Source organism: Camelus dromedarius, chromosome 8, assembly GCF_036321535.1.
Source record: "Camelus dromedarius isolate mCamDro1 chromosome 8, mCamDro1.pat, whole genome shotgun sequence".
Classification (NCBI taxonomy): Eukaryota; Metazoa; Chordata; class Mammalia; order Artiodactyla; family Camelidae; genus Camelus; species Camelus dromedarius.
Genome location: NC_087443.1, coordinates 51,277,162 through 51,303,938, shown reverse-complemented (window position 1 = coordinate 51,303,938; position 26,777 = coordinate 51,277,162). Strand labels below are relative to the sequence as shown.

General features: G+C 41.6%; 2 protein-coding genes across 7 annotated transcripts in view; one reads left to right on the top strand and one right to left on the bottom strand.

Annotated features, from left to right (window-relative positions):
• Positions 1–14,073, bottom strand: part of RPP30 (ribonuclease P/MRP subunit p30) — a 31,227-nt gene extending 17,154 nt beyond the window's left edge. For both annotated transcript variants that reach the window (XM_010974278.3, XM_064488207.1), the window contains exons 1-6: positions 13,978–14,073; positions 12,403–12,458; positions 11,737–11,793; positions 10,453–10,527; positions 7,571–7,642; positions 1,793–1,882 (exon numbers count right to left, since the gene is read on the bottom strand). In XM_010974278.3, coding sequence (XP_010972580.3) covers positions 1,793–1,882; positions 7,571–7,642; positions 10,453–10,527; positions 11,737–11,793; positions 12,403–12,458; positions 13,978–14,059 — 432 coding nt within the window. In that variant the 5' untranslated portion in view covers positions 14,060–14,073. The remainder of the gene's footprint in view (positions 1–1,792; positions 1,883–7,570; positions 7,643–10,452; positions 10,528–11,736; positions 11,794–12,402; positions 12,459–13,977) is intronic.
• Positions 14,074–24,229: 10,156 nt separating this feature from the next.
• HTR7 (5-hydroxytryptamine receptor 7) overlaps positions 24,230–26,777 on the top strand; it is a 78,286-nt gene continuing 75,738 nt past the window's right edge. For all 5 annotated transcript variants that reach the window (XR_004139704.2, XM_064488205.1, XM_010974276.3 and 2 more), the window contains exon 1: positions 24,230–25,002. Coding sequence is in view for 4 of the 5 variants with exons in the window: in XM_064488205.1 (XP_064344275.1) it covers positions 24,458–25,002 (545 nt within the window). In the remaining variant the exon portion in view is untranslated. The remainder of the gene's footprint in view (positions 25,003–26,777) is intronic.

The window sequence follows — 26,777 nt, the reverse complement described above, 5'->3', positions numbered from 1 at the left end:
TCCCTAGACTTCGCTTAGCATCACCTGCCACTATCTCCTCCCAACCAAGGACACGGTATCGTATGTGGGTTTACTCATGGAAAGCCATCTAGAAAATGGCTTTTCTAGTTCATTAAGGTGAAGAGAAAGGTCAAAAAATTTGTAAGTTTAATAGCAACTTGCAGAGCAGCTGCAATGCCTAACTTTAGGGGGGTGCCGTTCACCTGGAAACTGGACAGGTAGTTGGAAGCTGGTGAAAAGCCTTGGCAAACTCCTAGAGACAGAGATTGCTGCCTTTGGGCAGGAACACATTGTTCCAACAAGACTGCCATTGCCTTGGGTACCGGATTAGTTTGAAACTTGTATCATGGCAGCTGGGGCTCATCTGATGGGGAACCACCCAGGACATCCCAATCCTGTGTCTCCCTGCCCACCTTCATCTTACCACATGTGACAAGTGAGCTGTCAAACAACAGAGATCTTCAATTCTAATATGTGATGACGCAGGGTTGTTTGTTTTTTAGTGTTTACTTTTTATAAGTACTGGTAAGAACGTGGGGAAACTGTGATTTGAGCTTAACCAATACTGTTACATGTTCAGTAGTACTCTCAATATTTATCAGAAAAGAGCTGTTTTATAGTTTTCCTTTTAGGTATATGACTTAAAAATTTTGAGTACTTTTCAAATACAGGTTTTGTAGCATATATTTAGGAGTAAAACATAAGCCATCTTAAATTTTCCTGCACTGGATTCAATTTTTCCACATGACGTAGATCAATTTTCTCCTTTCACTGTCTCTCCCTATTCTCAGCATCAAGCTAATTCCTTAGCAGCAGAGACAGGGAAACAAAAAGTAAAGAAATTGTGATTTTACAGAGACAAAAGAATGGGGGGAGTTACCTATCTTTAAAAAGAACATAAATTTTTAATTTTCCAATTCTGAAAGGATTGGGTACATTATCTAGACTGTCTGTTAAACCCTCTTTCTCCTTCAATTGCAGTTGCTGAGAATGGGAGACAGCTTTGGGAGCCTTTATTCTAAAATAGCATCCCAACCCCTCCCAGGATCTGTCTGCCAATGCAAATAGTTGACAGCTATGCCAACCTTACAGCTACCGATGTGAAATAACATCACTTTTATGAAGGAATAAGATTTACGAAAAGGTGTGACAGATGGAAGATAAAGGGTAGGGGAAAACAAGAGAAATCATGTAAAAAGATAATGAGAAAAATTCTACAGCAGAGGAAGGAACACAAAATTTGCTGGATGCATGGTCACCCTCTTAGGTTACTGTAAAAATAACCCTGGGCTTTTGTGTGAAGCAGCACACTTCAATGCAGATCTTTTTTTTTTTTTTTAATCTTAATTTTGCATAGACGACGCCTATAGTGCTTTCCAGGCCCCACTCCTCCCGACTTTGCTACAGCCTCCTCCCCATTTCTAGTTTGCCGATGCCTTGGGAACCATCCCCCTACTTTTTCCTACTCCTTCTTTCTTGACTGCTCTGTTTCCTTAATGTTCAACGTTCAGACAATAAGAGTCCATCATTATTAGCTATCCTCTTAAGGAAGAGCCTTCATAAATTTGGGTTTCTAAAGCCTTTCAAACACATCTAGGTAATTTACTGGGTATTTTTTCTTCTAAGCTTTCTTTCAACCTTTAGTCAGTGTACACAAATAAAATCCTCTCTTCTAAATTGCCTCCTATTTACTACTAGCCTTTGTTTTTCCTAAGAACAGCATCTCCTTCTGCCCCTTTTCCAGTTTGTTAATGCACCATTCTAGAGATAGAATGGAAAATGTGACACTTACCACATTAATAGGGGGTCTTTTGAAGTAAAATGGTAGTTTCTCTGTTACGGTTATGCAGACTAAATCCACATCTAAATGTGTACAAGCAACCTGTCAAAAAGAAAGGAACAGGTAAAGTCAAAAGGAAAACTGGCACAAGTTAAGAATGGGGTGGGGGAAAACCAGCTATAAAGAAATGTAAACAGATACAGCTCACTCCACAGGCATTCTAAGGGTCTGTGTTCAAATACATCTGTCCCTTTACAAAGTCAATGGTGAGCCATTCCTTCACGTTTGGTCCGAATGGTTTAACTATAATCCAGCTGAAGCAGTGGGTATGTCTACAGACCATCTCAACAGACGGTCTAGAAACCCTCTAATTCATGGTCGGCTACATAATGATAGGTTGTTAAGAGAGGTTCAGTTTCTGGAAGGTTACTTTAGATTGTTCAGAAAAAGGAAACTAACTCTTCTGAAATCCAAGGAAAAAAAAAAAAGCCAAAAGGAATGTATGCAGAGTCCATTTACTCTGGAAATTATTTCTGTGCCAAGAATTGTCCCAGGCCTGTGGCTCGTATCAGTATGAATGGTGAAGAAACACTCACCTGGCACTGCCAATGGCATTTTGTTCAAATGCTAATAGAAACAAAGTGTCCCCATAAATGGTCAAAACAAAGCTGTTATAAATCAAACGACACTGAATGCATTTTTTTCAACTTTTCATTTCCCTTTCCTTTGTCCTCATTTTTGCTATTACTTGTTGATGATACTCTGCGTTTACTTTCAAAAGAAATTTGAAACTGCTTACAAAAAAATACCTGCAAGATAAAAGAAACAGATAAGGAAATCAGGGTAAAGGAAGATCAGGGAAGGAAAATAAAGCCGGGGAAAGGTGACTTGCACAAAAGTGCAGGCCAAAAGACGGTACTAAAGATGCATATCTGGCTCTCAATTTGCCATTATTTGATTTACAGCGATAAAAAGAATTGGCTGTTTTATACTATAATAGAAACGAGACTTACTGCCCTTGCTGGTGTCTATAGGCTTGATGAACAAATTCAAGCTGCCAGGGTGGCTATGCTGGCAAACCAATGTCAGTGGCAAGACCAAAGGAAAGGGCAGAGCAAGGAAGATGGGTCAAGAGGGGATGACAATGCCCCGTAGGAGCGGATCCACGTTCAGCAATGACAGGAATGTCGCATCTTGTCCCTTTTCCTCAGAATCCCCACAACAATCATTCCCACCCCCACCCAGGGCTCTAAGAAGCAGGTAGTGATCAGAAGCTGCCTGGCTTTAAGACACTCAGACAACTGAGTAAGCCTGGGAATTAATGCTGTTTTGGCAGAAACACTTGGCTCATAAATGATCTGCCCTATCCCAACAGCTACAGCTGCCCAACTCATAAAAGAGTCATCGAAAATTTGATAAGAATAGGCCAAGGAAAGCTCTGAGTAGCAGATAAAACAGAAAACAGGTTCAGCTCCTGTTTGCCTTCTTAAAACTATCAGAATGGCAAAGAGCAAAAAGTTCAGGAATAAGCAGCTGACACAAGAATGAACAGGGCTTCACTGGGTCTTTACATCAGTCCAGGGTCTTGAAAAGCATTTCAGCAATAGGTATCAAAAATATACACGTACACATCAGCAAATCTCATCACTAGAAAGGTATCCTATAGAGACTAGAAATATCTTCTACAGCTATATACCCTGCATATGTTTGGGGTTATTAGTGTAACGACAGCCACTGCAACACCAATCACAGAAGAACAGACACAATTAAACATCCCTCAATTTTACTTAAAAAAAGGATGGCCCCTTTATATGATGGAATATGCTGACTCCTTAATCAGAATGAAGTTCTTCTCTGATGGATATTATAGAACCATCTCCAAGATACACTGTTAGGTGAAAAAAGCATGGTGGTAGGGAGCAAGGAAGGAGAGAGGGAGAAGGGAAGGAAGGAAGGATGGACCAGGTAAATAATATTTCTGAAAAGACACACAAGAACTGCTGGCAGTGGTTGCCTCCGGAGAAAAGGAGAGGGCGTTTTAGGTGGGAGGAAGGCGTACTTTTCAGTTAATACCTCTTTGCACTGTTTGACTTTATTATTACAAACATAAATGATTCTTAATTTTAAAAAGCTGATTCATTTCTCAAACACCTATGAAGCATTCTTCCCCAGAGTAAAGTTAAATTAGGTTTTTTACTTACGTATTGCTCCTTTCTTCCCTTTTCTATATAACAGTGGTTAATTAAAAAATACCCCCTGTGTGGGTTTAAGTACATGCATTGTAAGAAACTTTCAGTGACAAAGGACAGCTCCACTTGGCTCCCTCTACCACCAGTAACTTAGAATGGCCCAAATCAAATTATTTTATTATTTAGCTTTCTATTAATTCAAATGTTCAATTAATAAATTCAGATAACTACAAAATAAGTTAATGTTCATGTTATGATGAAATGCTTTCTAAATCATTAAAAAAGATTAAATTATGTCCAAAGAATATTTGTGGCTAAGCATATTGTTACAGTGGTTTTTACAGGTTGTGTATGAATTCATATCAACTGTTCTTAAACTTTTCTTTTTTTTGGCCAAGGACTCCCATGAGGATTTAAGGAACACAGAGTCCTAAAAGCGCACATATACCCACATACATTTATCTTTGACTTTATGGAACAAGGGGAACAGGAGTGTAGGAGTTCAGTCTCCCCCAATTCCCCTTCATGGATGTCACGTTGATACATATTGGTATTCTATGACAAACAGCATACAAGGCAGAACAGGGACTGCCCAGGGCAAAGAGAGGTGCCCAGCAACCATGCCTCTCGACCTAAAGTGCATTAAGAAAAAAGCCAAAAACCCTCCCCTAAAGAATTTACTTAAAATGGAGATTATCAGGCCCCACTCCCAGTAATAATACGAAATTCAGTAAGCAGGGTCTAATAACCTGCACTTTAACAAATTTCCCGGGCCATTCTGGTGCTTGGAGCCAGACCACACCTTGAGAAGCACTGCCTTGAAAGCTATGCCCACATGTTGGTGGCTCCACTACAACAGTGCTCTGCAAAGGGGAAGCCGTGGACTTTGGAAGCAGAAAGAAAATGGAACTTCTGTTTTCATTTCACTAACTTACATTTTGCTTTGTTTTCTCTGTGTATATTATTTCATAAAGCACAATGGTATAATGGAACGTGCAAATAATTTAAAAGAAAATAAACACACATGCAATGGGGATGCAGGCTCAGTATCTCAGTATTTTCTTATATTGATAGTGTACATACTCAAAGTAATTTGACGACCACTGGACTGAATAACCTTGAATTCTCCTCACTCTCTCCAGTCGCTTTAAATCCTAAATGGGAACAACGAAACTGGAAGCTCCTGAAACATTTCTGCAACTCTTCCTGCCCACAGTCCTCTGCCACCCTTGTCCTCCCAAGAAGCCCTGGCCTGGACTCTGCTCACAATCTTTCATCTTTGCCTTATCCCCTGGGGTAACCATGGAGAGGAAGCATTTACCACGAGATACCTTTCAGGTACTCTGATTAAAAACAGTATGTTACTTCCCATGGAAACAATGCTACTTAAGGTGGTTAGGTTTTATACTAAGTACTAACGTGTGTAAGAACACGTTTATGACTCATTTTAGAGACCTAACTTCGTTTCAGAATACCATATCATAGGGACACTTCCTGTTTACAGACCAAACAAACAAAATCACTTACAGAATATGACCTGTTAAGCAACAGACTGTTGCCATTTGACCCAATTCCAAACCATAACATGCTTTCAAAAGCTTTATGATTAAAAGAAAGATGTCTTTTTAAATTGATTTTCTATAGAAAACAGAGAGAGTGCCAACTTCAACTGAGTCCTAAAGAATGGGTAAAATCTGGACAGATAAGATGCTCTGATTTTAGAAACTATTTTCATGTAGCTTTTTGTGTGTATCTGTACAGTCAGTTCCAAACAAATACTGTCAATTATTTATGGCTTTCTTCCATCTTTCAGAATATTTCTAAATGTTCCACATGCCATCAAGTATGTGTCCATGCTTTTGAATTAAAACTTTTGGATAATATGAGAAAAACAGGTAATAAGATAAATGAGTAAGATAAATTTGCTAAGTCAAACTATAATGTATTCTAAAATGCAAAAGTCCTAGCTCTATGACATATTACCTGAGACTTAGAGCAAATCATCGAGTCTAAGTCTCAATTTTCTCTTCTTCAAAATGGGGATCGTAATAAGCATCTGTCCTGATTATTCCCAGGAATGCTGTGTCAGAAGTAATAAATACGTAAAAGCCTTTTGGAAGGTTAAATAAACGTATGCTTTCTGGCCATAATCTTACTTTGTAAGTGTTTTGTTTCTCTAATCACCAGTAAATGACTATGGAAATGTAAGTTGTAAGCGCTTCAAAATTAATCCAGAAAACAAGTGTATGATAGAAAATTAGGTACATTACCGACTTTCAGTCTATGTTACAACTGAGTTCTATTTAACAACAAAACTAAGTTGCTGTTAAACAAATTTGGACACATCCATGGTTTTCCTTAGGTTTTCAGCACTTAATCAGAATCCCTTGTGGAATCTGAAAAAACAGAAACCCAAACTCAATCCCAAACCTTCCAGATCAGAATCTCCAGTGGTGGAGATCTGAATGGGCCTGATTTTAAAAGGTTCCACAGGGGTCTCTGGTGACTAAGAACCACTCAATCCTACTCATTTTTTTTTCTGAAACAAAATTCTTGACAGTTACTATAGCTGAGCATTTTATAAAGGGAGTCACCAAAAAGGGAGAATTCACAGATAATTTGTGCTGTTTCCCTGCATTAATATATATGATTAAGAATCGTTAGTATGCCTTGAAAACGAAATTTAACACACACCAGTCTTTTTAGTCAATAGCTCCATCTACTGGATAAACTTAGGGAAAATCTTCCTATAATTTTAGAACAGATTTTGCTTAAAAATGAATTACGCTGAAAATTAAAACATCAGACTGGTTCTTTTTTTCACCCTACAAAATCCCTTTGGTGGATATACTTTTGGTAGATGACTACTTTTTTGAACCTCGATAAAGACAACATTCCAAACTTTCTAAAACTGGCTCCACCTCATTTTATACAGCAAAATACATTCCTGAAAAACTATATTGATTTTTTCCTTGTCTGTTATCATTTAAAATGCCCAGTGTGTTCTGACTCAAACTGACAAAATGAGCACAGATGTTAAACAACTTTCCCTCCTGAAAAGTTACAGAAAAGGCCATTTGAAAAGTCAAAAGAAATTAAATTCATAAAGGTTCTCAGAATACAAAAAGAAATGGCATCCACAGATGTATGATTCTGAAGGATTTCTAGAAGACAGCACCATGCTGGCATATGGACCGCTTCAGCACACAAAGGAGAAAGCTAAAACCCAGAAGGGATCTTTTACGCCACAGGAGAACCTTTCTTCCCACTGAGGTGCTAATCTTAGAGCTAGAAAGAGATGGACCGTTTACCTAAGAGAAGTTTCAAATGAATGAATGAAGCAGAGATAAAGAAACAGAAGAAAACTTCCTCTCTTAATCTCAACCCATCATGCATCTAGCAGCATGAATAAAACAAAACAAAATAAAAACACATGCCACCCAAATACACACTTATGAAATTCCAGAACTCCAAGTATAAATGAAAAGTCCTAAAATTTTCCACATGAGGTGAAACAGGTCAACAACAAAGGCATAACATCAGACTTCTTACATAAAATAGCGGTACTATTTTTTTTTCTTTTTTACTATCTGTTACTTACATGAAAAAGTTTTTCTGTCTTTGGAAAAACTGCAACGATATCATACAGCCGGACCCTTGAAGAAGTTGCTCTCTAGGAATATAAAAAGAACGTTACCATATAATAACAACCAAAAATGCACATGGAATGCTGACTCTTGGCCTGGCGGCACTTATATTTCAATGGTGTAACACTTCTAATATGCTACTGACACTTCTGCTTTGCTTTGTAGGCTGACAGAAAAGACCTTTTAAACACACACAAACTTAGATTCCAACATCCATCCCACCAATTATCTCCCTTCCTTCCTTTCCATATTGTTCTGCTTCCACTGTGGACCAAGCATTTTGCTTGAGATACAAAAATCAAAGTAGATAGCTCTTGCTCTTATAAGCTACTGGAGGAGCCTGCCAGAAATTTACTGAGCACCTGCTACGGGTAGGGGACTAGGGACACAAAAATCATTTAAGGCCTATGTCTGCTCTCAATGGAACTTACCATTTTTTATTTTCTTGTGAGACAAGAAATACATATGACTGAGTGTGATGTGATTAGGTTCACAATGAGAATACTGTTAAGAACAAATTAAACTGCTAAACGTGCAAGAAAATACCCAGGAGTCCTAAGACAGGAGAGGAATATCTCAGTTAGAGAGAAAAAGTTATTGTTTAAAAAAGAAAATCTCCAACTTACACTTTAAGTGTGTACATGTAAAAAGGCTGGAAAAACAGATATTCAAATATACAATCTCTGAATGATGAGATGATATGGGATATTTCTTCTTTGCTGATTGGCACCTTTTACATTTTTTTTAATCTCTTGTTTTGTAAAAAGAAAAGACGTGAGGAGGAGAGGGGAGGGTATATAGCTTAATGGTAGAGTGCATGCTTAGCATGCATAAGGTCCTGGGTTCCATCCCCAGTACCTCTATTTATTAAAAAAAATTAAAAACAAAACCAAAAAAAGTTTAAAAATTAAAAAACTAATTATCCTCTCCCCCCCAAAAAAGAAGAAAAAAATTGTTTTAAATTAGAGGAGGAAAGAAAAGGGTTGAAGAGAAGCAGCAGGTATTGTGCTTAAACAGGAAGGAAAACCAGCCAGGCAGGCGTGTGCTGAGACAGGGCAGGCTCAGGTCTCAGAAAAAGTTATGGATCCAGGACTCTCTGCCTCTGCTTACATGTTACCACTTGTGAAAGGGACAAAAAGGGGCCACCAGGATGTTTATGATAACCAGAGACAATGAAAGTCTTTGTGACCATCAAAAGTCAGCTTCATGTATGCCTTCCAGGGCTCCGAGAACCAGAATGCTGCCCGTGATTGTATAATATCCCCAGATTTGGCTTTCCACAATTTCGTTAGCAAGGCTAACTGTTGGAAAGGAGGCTAGTCCCTGCTTGATTCCTCCTGCCCCATGAGAGAGAAGGCCATTCCAGCTAACGATAGAGCAGCTCACCTTCTCAGGGATCTATCTCACTTTCTCTCTCCCTCACTGGATCCCTCCCATCAGCACCAGACATTCTTAGGTCTGCCACCTAACAAAAAAAAGTTGACAGCAGGTTCTCAGCCGCCAGCCTCCCGATGCCTTCTGTCCCCTCAGGGATTTAAATTTCTCAAGCAAAGTCAGCAGCACACACAGTCTGCATTTTCTCATTTCCTATCACTTCCACGGAAATGGTTTTTGCAAAGGCAACCAATGACTTCCTCGTCCATAGGGGACTTGCCTGTCCAAGACATTTTTCAGCCCTTCTTCTCCTGCTTGACTACGTGGGCACGCTGATGCTGCTGACCTTCTCACTTTCCTGGTTGTCCTCCTACTCCTCAGAGTCCCTCTTCATCCTCTACTTCACTATTCAATGCTGAAGTGCCTCAGGACTCTGTCCTAGACCTTGTCTTCCAGCACTGCACTTTGATCAGGGAGTCTCATCCATTCTCGTGATTTCAATTACTCTCTACAGGGTGACTACTTCCAAATCAGTATTTTTAATTGGAGTCCCTCTTCAACACCCTTTTTTTTTCCAACCACCCATTTGACAATCTCCACAGGAACTCTCACTATAACCCATCTGTCCAAAACATGATGCTCTCAAATTTCTCTTTCTATGCCCATCTCAGGAAATGGTACCATCTACCTACCTGGTTGCTCAGGCAAAGGCAGGGAGTCATCACCCTGTATCTAATCAACAATAAATACTGTCACCCTTCCCACCCAACCCCAATGCCTCTCTAATCCCTTCCTTTATCTGCTCTGATCAGTTTTCTATAATGCAAATCTCATAACTGTACTCCCTTAGTTAAAACTTTCAAGGGCTTCTAACTGATCACCCAGACCTACCTCCCTAACCTCATCTCATGTCAGACAGCCCACCAGGCTCAACTCAACTGGTACTTCATTTCCCAGAAGGCACCGTGTTCTTCTTGGATTCAGGACCTTGCATAATCCATCCTGTTTGTGGGAACATTCTCTCCCCTATGTGGCACCCATAACACTTACTGATTCTTCTGGCCCCAGTTTGAACATCAACTTTCTCAGGTTGGCCCCCTGTTATACACTCCCAGGACAGAATTTACTACCTCCTACTTTTAAAATATTCCTCCCATTTTTAAAAGGATTGTGTCTGTATTATTTAGAAGAGTAATATCTCCAGCATCCACCTATGTCTGGTTCATTTAAGTTCAATGAATAACAGCTGCCAAAAGATTCTTTAATTGTGGCATCCTTATACATGTGCCATGAGTAAAGAGATTCCTTTATACTATGTGAATTTTGAACTAAGGAGAGCAGTCAAGTGTCATGCACTGGAAGTGGGGGGAAATGTCAGAATGGGGTGAGGTGAAAAACAACACTGTTCAACATTAATCAGTGAAACTTACAAGGTGAAAAAGAAGGAAAATAACTAACTTACCAAAACATTGCAGTGTGATGGATCTGAAACGATGATCGTCAGTCTCGTTAAAATTTTAATTGGTTTTGATTTTCCCTGTGATCAAAAAATGCACACAATAATAAATGATTGATTTTACTCCTTACCAGTGGAAAGTACTCATTAAAAGGTACTAATAAGGGATAGTGAAGATCAGAAAAGGCTAGTCCACATTCTCAAGAAATGTAGACTACAGGTGTACCTTGTTTCATTATGTTTCGCTTTGCTGTGCTTCACTGACATTGTGTTTTTCACAAATTGAAGGTTGGTGGCAACCCTGTCCTGAGCAAGTCTATTGGCACCATTTTTCCAACAGCATTTGCTCACTTTGTATCTCTGTGTCACATTTTGGTAATTCTCCCAATATTTCACATTTTTTATTACTATATTTGTTATGGTAATCTGTAAGCATTGATCTATGATGTTACTACTGTAATTGTTTTGGGGCTCCACAAACTCCACCCATATAAGACACAGAATTTAATCTATTGTTGAAATGACAACAAATGATTTAGAAAATTACATAAACTTAATGGATAAATCAGTGGCAGAGTCTGATAGGACTTACTCCAACTTTGAAAGAAGATCTACTGTGGATAAAATGCTATCACACAGCACTGCATGCTACAGAGAAGTCGTCAGTGAGAGGAGGAGTCAATTCATGCAGCAAACTCCCTATCATCTGATTTTAAGAAACTGCCACAGCCAACTTGACCTTCAGCAACCACTATCCTGATCATCAGGTAGCCTTTAGCACTGAGGCAAGACCCTCCACCAGTAAAAAAGATTATAACTTGCTCAAGGCTCAAACGATGGTCAGGATTTTTAAGCCATAAAGTATTCTTAAATTAAGGTATATACGTTGTTTTTTCAGACCCTAAAGCTGCTTGACTTAATGGACTATAGTACAATGTAAGCATAACTTTAATATGCACCGGGAAACGAAAACATTTGAGTGTCTTGCTTTATTGTGGTGGTCTGGAACCAAACCCGCAATGTCTGAGGTATGCCTGTACAGCTAGAGAAAAAGAGATGTACGTATACTAAACTACATAATGAAATAATTTAAAGGTTGTAAGACTTCAGGAAAAGATCATCCAAGAAGCACCGAATTGACAGAAGTACCGACTTCACAGACAGCTAAGTCTTCATGGAAGGGTAAGACTGGTAGACAGAGGAAGGGACAGTGCAGGTAAGAGCACACATCTGACTGGGTGTGTCTGAACTGAATGAACTAGTATTATGCTATTTAAACAAAACACCTACCTGCACAATTGGCAAAGTTGTAAAGAGTTCTGAAACAGCTACTGGTTTTTCAATTTCCTACAACAAACAATAAACAGTCACCCTAGATGGTACACATTAATGGGATGAAGCAGAGTGGAAAACGTACAAGGGGTTTTGAGCTAAGGTAATTAAAAAAAAAAAAACCTGGCTTTCAGAAACAGTAAATAAGTTGTGTGTGTGTGTGTGTGTGTGTGTTTAATGAAGAAAACTGACAAGAGGAGAAGCAGCTGAGAACATCAATGGAGAGGAGGGATGAACAATAGTTTTTGGAATTAACCAATCTAAAACGAGATACAAACACTTACTAGTATCTTTAAGAGGGAAATCAATTAGTAATGAGCCCATACAGTAAAATAAAAAGGACTAAACGTTGTAATTATAGTTTAGTCAGTAACAATGCATTTTTTAAGTTACTGAAAGTCACTCAACATCAAATCCACGTTAGGAATCCTTACACCATGCCCTAGCACTTCACAAAAAACTTTATCACTTATACAAGTATGCATCAGCTCAACTGCTAACATGTAAGACACTGCAGAAAGAGTGAGTGCACCTAAGAAATACATATGTAGCATCCATATGACCAATATACACACAAATAATTACAAATGCTGGTTATTATTAACTTCAGAAATTATATTTTACCTGTTTCTTTTCCTTAAATTCAACAACATGATTGATGGCAACAACTGAATAGCCCACTGAAAAGACAAATTGAACATTCTTGTTAAATATAACCACCTCTTGTTTCTGGACACAGAGGCTCATCCCAATTCATGTCAAACGAGAAGGTCACTAGCAGGATGGGTATGGGCTCTCGGGTCAGGTCAAACAGCCTGTTTTCAAATCTAAGCATTACCACTTACAAGTTACTTAACCTTAAGTTTCAAGTTCTTCATCTGTCAAATGGTGATAATAACAGAACTTCCCTCATATGTCCATCATGAGAAGTAAATGAGATAACACATGTAGATGTTTTAGAACAGTGCCTGGCACATAGTTAGGGCTTCACTTGACCTCAGTGATGTATTATTAGCGTGATACCAAAGACCCTTAACTTTGTGCATCTCCTTTCAACCATCATTCTCTTTCGTGTCCCTTTGTTCATTTTCATTTGTCCCTTTTCATCTCACTGAATTTATACTTTTTGACTGTCACTTTTATTCTTACTCATTTCTTTTACTTTTTACCCTTTCTACTTCTTCAGAGGCTCTTTTGCTAAGGAGAATGGAGTAACGACTCTTTCACACCTATGTCCACGTTCCCCTTTGAGCTGCTCAACGTCAAGAGATTGGGAATTCTTGGAAGCCAGGGCCTTGCTTTAGCAACTTCAACACAGCACTGTTCTGGATATCTGGACTACCAAAAATATGTCTAAATCATGACTCCAGTATCTAAATTATTTAAACACCAACGGGAACAACAGGATATTAATATTAAAAAATAATGCATATTAATGCCAAAATAGTGGTCCTTCCTCTCATTAGTTCGTCCAATTTCCTTCCTTTCTTCTTCCCTCAAATATTTACTGAGCATCCATTACTTCACAGGCCCTGCAGAAACCTCTTTATTTTTAAACCCCTCTATGCCCACTTAGACACTTTACTTTCTAGGAAAGATGACAGCAGTGGTCATTAACTTCAATAATTAAAATGAGGTTTTACTTCTCAGGGCTTTTGCTTCCCTTAGATTTAAATATGAGTAACATTCTAGCTCCCCTCCCCTCGCCTAGTAATTCCTCCGCCCCCACCTACCCTTCCTCTAAAGAACATGATTCCAACACTCACAACCACATATCCCTTCCCCGCTTCTCGGAGCCCTCACAGCACTCCCCGTTTTTGTACCATTTTCCCACATTTGATAGCGTCAGAAGACTGTTCTGAGAAGTAGGAAGGGGTTGAGAGACTGTACACTTGGAAGCCCCCGCGGCTGCCAGCCATGAGCTGTGGGGCCCTATGCAATCCTTCTCCCTGCCAGGGCCTCAGTTTCCTCGACTTACAAGAAAAGAGGTGCTGCACTGGGGAACAGCTTTCCGTGCTTTCGAGTTTCCCGCCCCTGGAATCAGAGCAACCCCGCAGCCGCCGTCAGCTTCCAGAGACAGCCGGAGACTCGGGGAGACCGGAATGAGGCCCGGCCGGGTCCCTCTCGAGCGTGGCCCGACGGCCTAGGGGGCAGGGAGGATGAGTGGGCCCCGAGGCCCGCGAAACTGGGGCGACTCACGGTGAGCGGCGTTCTCCACGAGACAGCGCAGCGCCTTCAGGTCGGAACCCGCTCGCAGATCCAAATCCGCGAACACCGCCATGCTGCAGTCACATGACCGCGCGCGCGCTTCTGCGCAGCCGCGGGGCCCGCCCCCTGGGGCATGCTGGGAAGTGCAGTCCGCCCCTCCCGCCAGCGGACTAAGTAGGGTTCCCGGGTTCCTGGCTCGCTTTCAAGAACCAGCAAAAGTTAGTGTGTGGAAATCAACAGTCTCACTTCAGTCCTTCGTCTCCTTAGGAATGAGAATGCTTTACCATGAAATAATGTAGACAGTGATTCTTTCGCAATGTAAGTATACAAAATCTATTGCGCGCCTACCGTGAACCAAACGCTTTTGCTAAGTGCTGGAAACCCTTCTTAAAAAGTCATTAGGAACTTGTGTTTCTTTCCCTCCCCTAAAGTCCATTTGTTGTCTAAAATGTACTTAACGGGAATATGGGGAAACCGACCTGACAAACTTGAAAGACGACTGCCCGAGAGAAAAGGTCTCTTTGCCCAATCAGAACTAGCGGTGTCGCAACACGCTGGCTCTATTACAGTCCCCAAACACGAGATGGCAGGGCTCTCTCTAGGATGCGTGGTTATCTCCAACACTGGTTTAGGCAAAAACAAGTTAGATGAGGGAGGTGCAAAACTGAAATGTTTTACAATTTTCCATCTGAGGAATGTTCAAAGTGGTATATATCCCACATATTTGATGTTTCCACACTTTTGAACTTAGTATAAATGAACTCTTGAAGATTGATAAGTCAATTATCCGAGAACATAAAACTGTGGAATTGTAGTTTACATCAGTGCTTCTCCAGCTGTCTGTGATGAAGGGTCAGTCACCTCCCTTGCACCCCCATTCTTCCAGGACCAGTAGGTGATCCATTGTGCATTACCAATAGGCAGCTCTGGCCTCAAAAGATTAATCTGATAACATCTGAACTGCTCTATACTTGGCTGAGTAAGAAGAGTCCACTAACTGGGGGCTTGGGTATCCAGACAATGCTGAAGGGCTGTGAAAGTTTCTAAACATTTTCAGTTTCTGTACTAACTTATCACATACAGCACACAGATGACTCTGGTCTATGGGCCACATCTTGATTCGTACTCCTTTACTGACTTCTTTCTTAGTCTCAGAAGGGAATTTTAAGAGCCATCTGTTCCATGTAGTAGCATGCAATTCTCCTGGTTAAATTTCACAAAGAAGAAAAATCTTTTGCTTTCCCAATGCTTGATATTTCCTAAGTAAGAACAGAAAATATTTTCTTCTGAAAATAGAACAAAGTCGTATAAAGCAAACCCTTTGCTTTCCATTGGAAAGTCTAGTGTTAATTGTGCAGGCTTCTTCACCTATGATCACAAAATCTAGATTGGTCAGAAATATGTCCAATATGTGATGAAGGTGAATCAGATGACTCATTATTTGATGCCAGCATTAGACTACAAAGGGCCTCTTTCTTTGAAAGCCATGGTGCTGATGCTGTAACTCTATCCTTGAGACTTCTTTTCTGTACCCTTTAGACATCTTCACCGTGCACCTAGGTGATGAGGAAGAAAAAGAACGAGAAGGAAAATGAATAGATAACAGTCATAAGCATTTACTGAGGGCAAGCCTGTTGGCTAAGTAATTACCTGCATATTTTATTTTCAAAGCAACTGTGAGTTCAGTACTGCTTTTTAGCAACATCTGCATTTTACATCTGAGTCATCTAAGGCTCAGGTAATCTGGTGGAACTCCATCTGGAACCAGGGGGTTTGGTTCAGTTCTCACTTCGTGTACTGTCTCCTGGGCAAAGTAAGCAGAGAGGAGAATTGGAGGATGGGAAGGGAGGAGGGGGAGAAGAGAAAGGAAAGGAAGAAGAGAATGGAGAGCTGGAGGGAGAGGAAAGAGGAAGTAGGAAGGGAGGGGGAGGAAGGGAAGGAGGTGGAAGAGGGGAGGAGGAGTGGGAAGATGGTAGAGGGAAGAGGGACTAGGGGAGAAGAGCAGGTAAGAGGGGTGAGAAGTTGGCCTGGAGAGGTAGGTGAGGCAGCAAGGATCTGGAGTTAGAAGAAGATCCTGGAAATTTCTGACTGGAAGATAATAGTACTGTATAAATATTCCACATACTTCCTATCTGCTGTCCAATTTAATCCTCACAAATTAGAGCAGGCAGAGAGCTAGGTGAGAGCAGAGAAGGGGTTGGGGACAAATGGCAGGAAACCATACATCTTGCAAACAACAGGAGCCCTTGGGCAGACAGAAAAGCAGGAACCTCTGGCTGATAAGAAACTATACATTTTAGAGTGACAAGTGTCCTGGAGGCAGACAAAGAAAGGTGGGAAAAGGCAGAAATCTCTGGCATCTGAATGTAATCTCTTGTTCATTATGCCCTCATTACAATAAAATTAGCCTTGCAGATTAGAAGTACCCATCATGTACTGACATCATGACACTCCCAATCCAGACTAAATAAAGACAAAACTCCCTCCTCCCCTCAGGAACCTGGAGCTGGGATGAAAATCAGGGAATATGACACCAAACCCCTCCCTCCCCAGTGAATGTTCTGCTGATTCATTTTTATACCCCATATAACCAGTTTGCCAAAGAAACTCAGCACAGCTGCTCACTGAGTCTGCGCCCTCTCCCCTTGAGAGTGTACTATCAGTTAATCAATCCCCACTTTCCTTTCTTGACCTCCATCTCATTTCTGAATTCTTTCTGTGATGAGACAAGAACCTACTCTCCGGTAACACAACCGGTCAATGAGAGAGAGACTGTTATTCCTGTTACATCAAGTAGGAGTCCAGGGCTCAAAGAAGATGACTCCTCAGTCATTTCCTCTTCCTTGGAGAGCTAAGGAAGAGAAGGTGGGCTTTAGCATCCAAAGCAACCTTCAAGCCCTTAGTCTCCCTGGGGACCTCTCTTTCTTGGGTGGTTCCTGAATATCAGTGCATGCTCGGTTGGTCTTTGGCCTTATCCTCTTCTTACTTGGTTCACCATTCCTGAGTGAGCCAAGAAACGCTATTCTGGACTTCTGTCCTCTGTCTGCTTAAGGCTGAAGTGGGGCAAGGCAAGAAAGCAATGTTATAATATGATTTACATAGATGTGTCAGGAACATCTGTCAGGGTCTGCTCTTCCAGATTGAGGGGGAAGTTGGGGAGATTTGGAGAGGATATAGGACAGTTTCCCAGAGGAGGTGATGCTTGAATTATATTTTGATGCATGAAATTGAGGAGCGACAAGATGCAGGAGTCTGGGGTATATCCAGAACTCAGTCAAAAGTTGAAGATTTAATAAATGAACCGGTGACTTCTTGTTCACCTTCATACCTATGTCAACACAGTTGTAACACTGTTGGGTGTATTCAGTTACCTAAACACATGGCCAAAAAATTTACTGAACTGTGCAGGTGGTGGGCCAGCAACCCAAATGAAACCCCCTCTCTTGTTCCCCATGATGGAGCACTTACTGGAGTTCCTGTGCAGCTCAGAAAAAGATATCCTTCCTCTAGGCAGACTCACATTGGCCTCTATTCACCACATGACTGGTAAGTTGGTACAGTGACCCACTTGCCCAGAGGCCCTGGAAAAGTATACTAGAGGATTTGATTGCTGAACCTAGAACTCAAATGGGACTCCACAGGACATCACCAATCCAGGGAGCCTTTCTCAATAACTCCTCCCTCGTCTTCTGGCCTTCCCTCAGAAACTCCCCTTACTGACCTGATATAAGAATTTGTCCGCCTTCTAGGCTGTAACACTGCTTGCAATGTTAGGTTTTGTTTTTTTTTTAAATGAAATTAAGATGAAAGTGAAATACTTTTTATATCTATGTTTCTATTGAAAGTTTGAAAATGAAAGGCAGGTGAAGAAATCTTATATATTATAAAAATTAGCATTGTGAACTAAGGAGTATTCCTACCATCTTTAAGATGCAAAGTATGCCTATGACCAAAGAATACAACTGAAGATGTCATTATGAAAGAAATCAAAAGGAGAGCTATGATTGGTATCTGGAAAAGACATGTGATGGGAAACTTAGTGAATTGAAAGAAAAGGGCCAAAATTGCAATAGGATTGGTTGTTTAATGCAAGTAAAGTAAATGATTGTATTAGTGTTAGGGTCCTCCAGGGAAACAGAACCAAGAGAATATGAATATATAGGTATATACATACATACATACATATAGACAGAGACAGAGACAGAAACAGAAACAGACAGAATGAGAGAGATAGAGGCCAAGAAAGAGACAAAGAAAGGGGGAGAGATTTAAAAAGAAGTTGGTTGGTGTGATTTTGGAGGCTGACAACCCCAAGATCTGCTGTTGTCAAGCTAGAGACCCAGGACAGTTGATGGTGTAGTTCCTCCAAAGGCAGGCAGGCTTAAGATTCAGGGAGAGCTGATATTTCAGTTTGAATCCATTGATAGCAACATGCCCACTGGAAGGCACTGGAATCCTCCCTTATTGGAAGAAAGGTTGGTTCTTGTGTTCTATTCAGGCCTTCAACTGATTAGATGAAGCCCACCTACATTGTGGAGGTTAATCTGCTTTACTCATTCTATTGATTCACATGCTCATCTCATTCTGGAAAACCTCATGCACAAGGCCAGAAAAATGTCTGACCAAATGTCTAGGCACCCCATTGCCCAGTCAAGTTGATAAAACCATTGCTGTGATGCTGCCTTGAAATTGTTGCTTATTAAGTGAAAAAATAATTGCTCAGGCAGCTAAAACTTTTTGACTGAATACTAATTTGCTAAGAATGGTTACTGAAGGCAAAGAACAGGTCCTCAACAGAAACTAGCATTGCATTCCCCTCTCCTCCAGTGTACTGATGAAACTTCTGCTTGAGCTGAAATTTTAGCTCTGTGAATTCTTTGGTCCCTCCAGGCAGAGCCAATGTTCCTTTCCTCTGGGATCCCATGTCTTGGGTTCATACCTATGAGGCTTTTCACATTGCACTGTAACTAGTCTGTCACTTTCGCCAGGTAGTGAACATCCGTCGGGTGGAGAATTGGCCTTATTTATTCATCCCTGGCACTTAGCACAGTGCCTATTCATACTTAGCTGGTACATGTTTATTAAGTGACTGAAAGAATGGATCAGGGGTAGTTTTGCATGGAAATGGGGACATGAACCTGATGGCAATTTTCATTTCAGATATTATTTTGAACACTATAGAAGGATTCCTGAAATTCTACAGGGGATCAGAAAATGTAGAATAAAATGGATCCCATCAGTTCTTCAATGAAAGACTTTCTTACTTTCTATTCTGATTATGTTTAAATACCACATGTCCCTCTAGCTTCTGCCCAAGTCCCTGCTACTCTTTTGAATAAAACTACTCCAAAAGTTGTCTGTTATCCCAGTTACCATTTGCTCTCTTCTCATGATCTCCTGAACCCAGTCTAGTCCACTTTTGTTCCAACCACTCCATTGAAATTGTTCTTTCCTTACTTGGCATTTGACTTAGTTCACCAAGCTCTTCTCCTTGAAACATCTTCTCTGACTTTGAGCATCCAAGCTCTCTTAGTTCTCCTCCTAACTCAATGTCTCCTGCTCAGTTTTTTTGGGGTCTCTCTTCCGCTGCCTGACTCCAGAATGTTGGCACATCCTAGGGTGAATTCCTCATGCCTTTTCTCTATCTACTCTTCTGCTTGAGAGATCTTCTCTTGAACTTGTATCTAACTATCTGACATCTCCAGTTGGATATCCAAAAGGATCTCCAACTTAACATGTCCTTTGAAAAAAGAACTCCTAACTCGTGTGTATTAGACACTCAATGAATGTTGACTCAGTCAATGAGTGAATGCTCGTGTGATCTGTTTTTCTTTCAGTTGAAGAACTTAAATTTTTTTTTCATTAGTCCTTCAGGTTTGGACCATGGTCGCTGACCTTGTCCAATTTGTTCCTTGAAAAAAGCCTTCTGTGGAAATTCTCTCATTGTGGAATTTGTATTGAGGAATAGATTCACCACTAGAGGGTGTGCAAGTACCACTTACACTGCAAGATGGACAAAAAAATTGAGTAAAAAAAGAATAAGTGATCTTGGAACTATCCGTTCTCTGATTCTTTGTTCATCTTTTTTGTTGTTGTTGAGGACAATTTTTAAAGAGTGCATTTATTTTGTAAAGAGAATGAAAATTTTCTAAAGGGAAATTTTCAAAGGGAAAAAAAGTACATTTTTGTAGTTAGCATTAAGGGAAAATGCAAGTGAAAGTATCTTAATTAAAGGACGCATCTGAATTAAAACACGATTCATGATTTACTTTTAAGCTGAGGAATTATTTTAAATCATGAACGACTCTTGGCTATAGGCATTTTTCTACACTCAATTTGTTTGATGAGTGTTTATTGAGCACCTAGTATGGGGCAAGAATAAGAAAATATCCTTGGCTTTGGGGAGTTCACAGTCTAATGGAAAAGACAGTCATATAAACATAAAGCATAATATAATAGAAAATGTTATCATAAAGATCTGAAAAAAGTGCTTTAAGAGCTTGGAAAGGATGAGACTGGCTATGGTGAGGGGAATTGTCACAGAGAAGGGGACATTCTTGTGTCCCAGACTAACTGCTTTTGTCCCAACTGGGCCTCCCAATGTCTGTGTTGACAGATTTCAGTCCTCATCACTAGGATGTATGTTCTGTCTCTGTGCTACTGCTCTAGAGCCCGACTGGTCCACAGGGTAGTACTTGGATATTTATATACACTAATTTTAGCCCTAGACCTGTCTAAGCATTGTTTTCCTAGTCTTTTCACATCCAGTTCTGGGGTCGACACCCAGACAATGAGTTGAGTTGAGCTGAGTGAGCCAATGGGGTGTACAGGTAAACAGCTGAAAAACTTGGAGAAGTGCAAGAGTATATACACACAGCTGACTCACTATGCTGTACTCCAGAAACGGACACGTTGTAAATCAACTATACTTCAATAATAATAATTTTAAAAAGTAGCCTTGTGGGAAGTCAGCCACATTAGACATTAGAAATCACTGGAGCCCCAGTCAGTATAATGTTAGTATATTTAACTGACCAATGTGTTGCAAGCTTTATTTTACTTGTTTCTTAAAGCAAATCTGGACTGTCAGAGTATGCTGGTTTATGGGAAAATAAACTCTTTTAAGCTTATGTCCTACAGATAGGTATGTGTGGGTCTGCAGAGATATGATTAAGCATATGCATTTAGATGAGTTAGATGAGTACCTACAGGGAAGAAGAGCTTATAAAAAGATGCTTATAATTCCCATTATAGGATGTGGCTGCTGTTCTGTACTCCCCCAGAGCAATTCTGAGAGCAGGAGATTGCCAGTTGGAAACATCAGAAAGCTGTAGTTTCAGATGCCCTCACTGACAATTTTATGAGAATGCTGTTATAGGAAATGAGAGTCTAGACAAGATTTTGTCCTTTTTAAAGTGGAAGAGTTATTTTTTTTTTAATGGAAGAAATAAAAAGGATAAAAACTAAAGACATGATTTGATTTAGATGCTAACACTTCTCTTACTATTTTCAATATAACTGCCAGAGGAGGCTGGCAGGGGGAAGGTGAAGGCATCTTGATATGAATTTTAAAACCCCAGGAAACCAAGGACAAAACAACAAATTTAGGTGAATGTTTAGGTCTTTTTATGAATATTTTGTGAAGCTGTATCTTTAGCTTTTGTGTGTGTGTGTGAGAATACTATGGAAAAGTATCCATGAGATTTTAGCATTTTTATTAGGATATGATTATTTGTTAGTCAACGTTAGAGGGAAACTGAAAGAATTTCTAAATTGTTCTGTCTGAATTTTGGAATGATACAATGATAGATGAAATTTAAACTCAATGTTTAAACCAGGTAATGCTGCAGAAGCAGAGATTTTCAATAACTGTGTTTATGCGTTGTGACAGCTTCTAAGTTAAAAACCTAGCAACTCCTAGGAGATACACTCAGCCATCACCAGGGATAGTATAACCGAGATGACTTCTCTACAAAAAGGGGAGTTTGGACCTGATGCTATATTGAAAATGGAAGAAGTAAATCCGAAGGTAGTATTTTACTAATTATTTGGTGCATTTATATGTCTACAATTAAAAGAACAAAAGCAAAATACATCAGAAGCTGCTATGAAACACAAGTGGGCTAAATAAGGTCTGGCCAGGGTGTAGGTGGGAAATAATACTGACAGTAGATTCAAATAAAAAAGATTGCTTTTCAAATTCTTTGTATAATTAATTAGCATGGAATATTATAGAATTAAATTTAATTATAATGTAATATATAATTATACTTAATTAGAATGTATAATTAAAAGAGCCAAGACAGAACGTAAGCTGACTCTGATCAGAGTCCTCTACGGGAGGGGAAAAAAGTGAGAAAAGTCAAAATGAATTAAAATAAATTAAAAAGTTAAAGTGAGGAAAATCAAAAGTATCTGGTGAAATTTAACTACCTTCAGGAATTTTTTGGAGGCCTTGACACAATTCTAAACCTCAAAACAAAAAACCTGAGATGTTTCAGTGTAGTCATGTATAATCTTGGACAAGTCATTCAACTTGTCCCAGCCTCTGTTTCCCTCTCTGTATTGAAGGGGGAACAAATGGGTTCTGAGATGCCTTCCAGCTGCATACTAGTTTTCTTCGGTCTGAACTTATGTTTAATACTAACAGAAGTAAGGCTGAAGAAAGCTCCTCACCCATCCTCTTAACTATTAAATAGGATTGCTTTGTGGTCTACATGTTCTCTTCCACTCTTCCTCTGAGGAGATGTGTTGATCTATTTACCCCAGACAGAGGAGAGTCCCTGACAAGTTCATAGTAGTGAAAGAGCTGTGAACATTGGCCCATGATTGAGGGATCTGTTTTTTCCACTTAAAAAACACTGTTCTTTGAATGTGCAGAGGGAAAAATATGGACCTAGTAATCAGATAAACCTGGGTTTGAAACCTATTACTTACCAGCTGATTGCAATAGCAACTGTGTTTCTTTATCTGGAAAGAGGGCTAATACCCATCTTGAAGGATGAAGGAGAGCGTTAGCACTCATCTCAATACATTTTGTGGTTTCCGTTCTTTTTCTTCTTATTTATGATCCTCCAGGGCCTAACTAGAAAAGAAAATAGATTTGATTATTTTTAGAGTCTTTAAACCAAAGAAATCACTGCTAACTTCCGATAAAAATCTTTAAAACAAAATGAGTGAAATGGAAAGTCTCATAAATAGTAAAAATCAGCCACTCTGACAGCGTTTGAATGCCAAGGGGATTTAGGCAGTAGGCATTAAATCAACATACACCTCCAGGATTCTTCTGCAGAACATTATAACCGGTCATTTCTTCTCTTCTGTGCAAGATTTCCAGAATGCCATAGGAAAATTAACCCTCACTTCAATATATTAGGCTCTTAAGTCTGAATATAAAAGCAGCGAAGGTCTATTTTCAAAGCCGAAAGGCCTGTTTTTAGACGCCTGGAGGGTTTGCCGGAATGGGTTTAAGCCCTCTGGAGGTCCCTTTCCCAGAACCCCCAGCTCCTCCTCAGTGCCAGGACCCGAAGGCGTCCCTCTCCACACCCCCCCTTTTTTTTCCTTCTTCTGAGCTCCCACCCCTCACCCCCTTCAGCTGCTTCTCCTTTTCCATCTTGGCTTTCTCCCATCACTGGTCAAAATAGGAAACGTAAGTATCTGTTTGTTGCTTAGTGTAGCGCTAGAAAGATTTTTTTTTTTTTAAGATTTTAAAAATCCCTCTCCTGGTTCTTCATTTTGCAACGAGTCCGAACGTCGGCTGGGTCCCTAGTCCTCCCCACCGAACTGTCGTGTACTAGTGTAAGAGGGTTCGGGTTTGTCCGAAAAGGTCTGAAAAACCTTCTGCCGCAAGAAAGGATCCCGGAGCGAAGAGCCTCGGGTTCCCGGGAGGCGCGTGGAGCGCCGCCCCCCGCCCAGTGGGGAGGCGCGGGAGAAGCGGCGACCCCTGCCCAGCCAGGAAAGCCTGTCCGGGAGCCTGGGGGGCGCGGGCGGCAGCCGGCGGCGGTAGCGGCAGCGGCAGCGGGGACGCGGCACGGCTGCTGCAGGGGAGCGGCGGGAGCGGCGGCGGCGGGCGCGAGGGGCGGGGCGCACTCCGCAACTTCTGCCGCTGCCTCCTGGGTGCTCTCGGCGGAGCCGCGCGGCGGCTGTGGGTTGCGGGCTGAGGGCTGCGGGACGGCCAGCCGAGCCCGGCCCGCCAGCCTGCGAGCCCGCGCGTCTCGGGCGTCCTTCGGGTGCCGGAGGAGCCTCCCGCAGGGAGTCCCCGGGCGGCCGCGCTCCCGCGTCGCCCGCTGCGGCTGGGGGACCCGGACTTGTGGGGCCGCAAGGCCGAGCCGGGGCGCCCCCCAGCGGCCGGCACGGGCCCCATGGCTGAGCTGAGAGGAGCGGAACCGGCGAGGTGAAGCCCCCGGGCCGGCAGCAGCCGGAGCGCGTGGCGCGGGCGCCGACTCCATGGGCAGCGGCGCACAGCGGCACGATGATGGACGTTAACAGCAGCGGCCGCCCAGACCTCTACGGGCACCTCCGCACCTTTCTCCTGCCAGAGCTGGGGCGCAGGCTGCCGGACCTCAGCCCCGACGGCGCCGGCCCGGTCGCGGGTTCCTGGGCGCCGCACCTGCTGCACGGGGTCCCCGAGGTGACGGCCAACCCTGTGCCCACCTGGGACGCACCCCCAGACAATGTCTCCGGCTGCGGGGAGCAGATCAACTACGGCAGAGCCGAGAAAGTTGTGATCGGCTCCATCCTGACGCTGATCACGCTGCTGACGATCGCCGGCAACTGCTTGGTGGTGATCTCGGTGTGCTTCGTCAAGAAGCTCCGCCAGCCCTCCAACTACCTGATCGTGTCCCTGGCGCTGGCCGACCTCTCGGTGGCCGTGGCGGTCATGCCCTTCGTCAGCGTCACCGACCTTATCGGGGGCAAGTGGATCTTTGGCCACTTCTTTTGCAACGTCTTTATCGCTATGGACGTCATGTGCTGTACGGCCTCGATCATGACCCTGTGCGTGATCAGCATCGACAGGTAAGGGCCTGGCCGCCCCGTCCCGGGATCCGGCTGGGGATGCCCTGGCAGCTTAGCCCCGCGCGCTCGCTTTTCTTTCCTGGGAGGATAAACCAGACTTCACGGCGGGATGAAGGGCTGCGCTTAAAACATAACCCCCCACGCATCAACCCTACACCAACCAAACAACTTCAGTTACAGCCTAGCCCATATACACCTTTAAAAGAAGAGCTCGAAATGTTCTGGTTTACTGTAGTGAGAATTTTAAGACCAAAGTTAAGAGTATTTTAAGCATTAGCAGTTCCACCAGGGGGTCCCTTGGCTTGGTTTTCAGAAGGAAGGGATTTGATCTCCTTTGAGCTTGACAGACCCTTGCTGTGAGCCTGAAAGAATCAATTCTTACTTTAAGAAATCAGCAGGAGACAAGCCACCTTGCTTCCCTGATTGTAGGAGTTACTTCCCAGGCCAAAGTGAAGGCCTAGGGAGGTCCATGAATTGAGGGTCTACACGTCTTAACGTTGCCCCTCTCTGATTGCTGATTCTGAATCACGTTCTTTTGGAAGCCCGGTTTTAGCGTTCTGCCAGGCTGTCTGTATCCGACAGGCTTACTGGAGTCCACCTTACTCCCTGTCTGAATGGTTGGCTCTAGCATTTCATCATATCCCTTGGGAATCTTCTCTTGAGAACTCCTCCACTGGAGTAATTGAAACAGAGGCTGACCATCTGTCAGCGATGCTGGGGGAAAAAAGTCCTGTCTTGGGTGTCAGATTAGAATAGCACCCCCAACAAGGTTTCTTCAGACTCTAGCATTACAAGATACTGCTTTGGGGCTAGTGTTGGGTCCTAGAAATATTGTGCGGTTGACAACTCAAAGCAGTCCTAATGTTCTTTGGCCACAAAACAACTCTGCTTCTCTTGAAACTGAAATATTAAACTTTAATATTCACAATCAGAATTCTGCTGGTGTTTTAAAGCCAGCACAGGACTGGTATCCTGCTGAGCTTAATGATACAGAAAAATGGTAGCTTATTTTCTTAGTGGACCTATGGCATCTTTAAATGTGTAGAACTTCCAGCATAGGAGAAATAATTGATGCCTCCACACTTAAAATGACAAGTGTTTCAAAGGATGGTCTAGCACAAAAATGAGATTTTTTTCCCCTCCTATTCCTCCCTGTAAACACTGCTATTTGTGTGTGTGTATCTGTGTGTGTTTTGTTATTTAACATGTTCTGCTGTTTCACTGCTTGGCCAGGGTCTAAAGTTACTGAAGGAAGGGGATATTTGCCGGGTGGGGAAGAATACATTGTAGTTGTATTTACTTAAAAGATCTAGATTATTTTTAAAAATTGATCCTGCCATTTTACATATTATGCTAGGAGCTTCTGACAGCAAACGAGGGATTATTTTTAAGAGTAGAGCACACACTACATATATGAGACTATTAGCTCTAAACTTGACAGCTGAAGTTCTGAATTACTGTTATTAATAATGACAAAACCATATGCATTTACAGTCTGGCTGTGGCAACAGGAACTAGGAGAATGCACTCGATATATGTAGTAATTAATCAAGTAAAATGTACATGAATTATAAGCGTACAGGTCCTACTGTTCATCCAACCAAAACGGTGCTTTGTGCATGAATGGAGGGAGCCCTTTTAAATGGAACTTAGTGTGATAAAACAAGTAACAGTTTATGCTGGAAGTAATGCATTTATAATCCTTTTTTCTGTTTCATAATTGATAAATGATAAGTAAACAGCAGTGTGCTAATTTGTCTCCTAAGACAACTAGG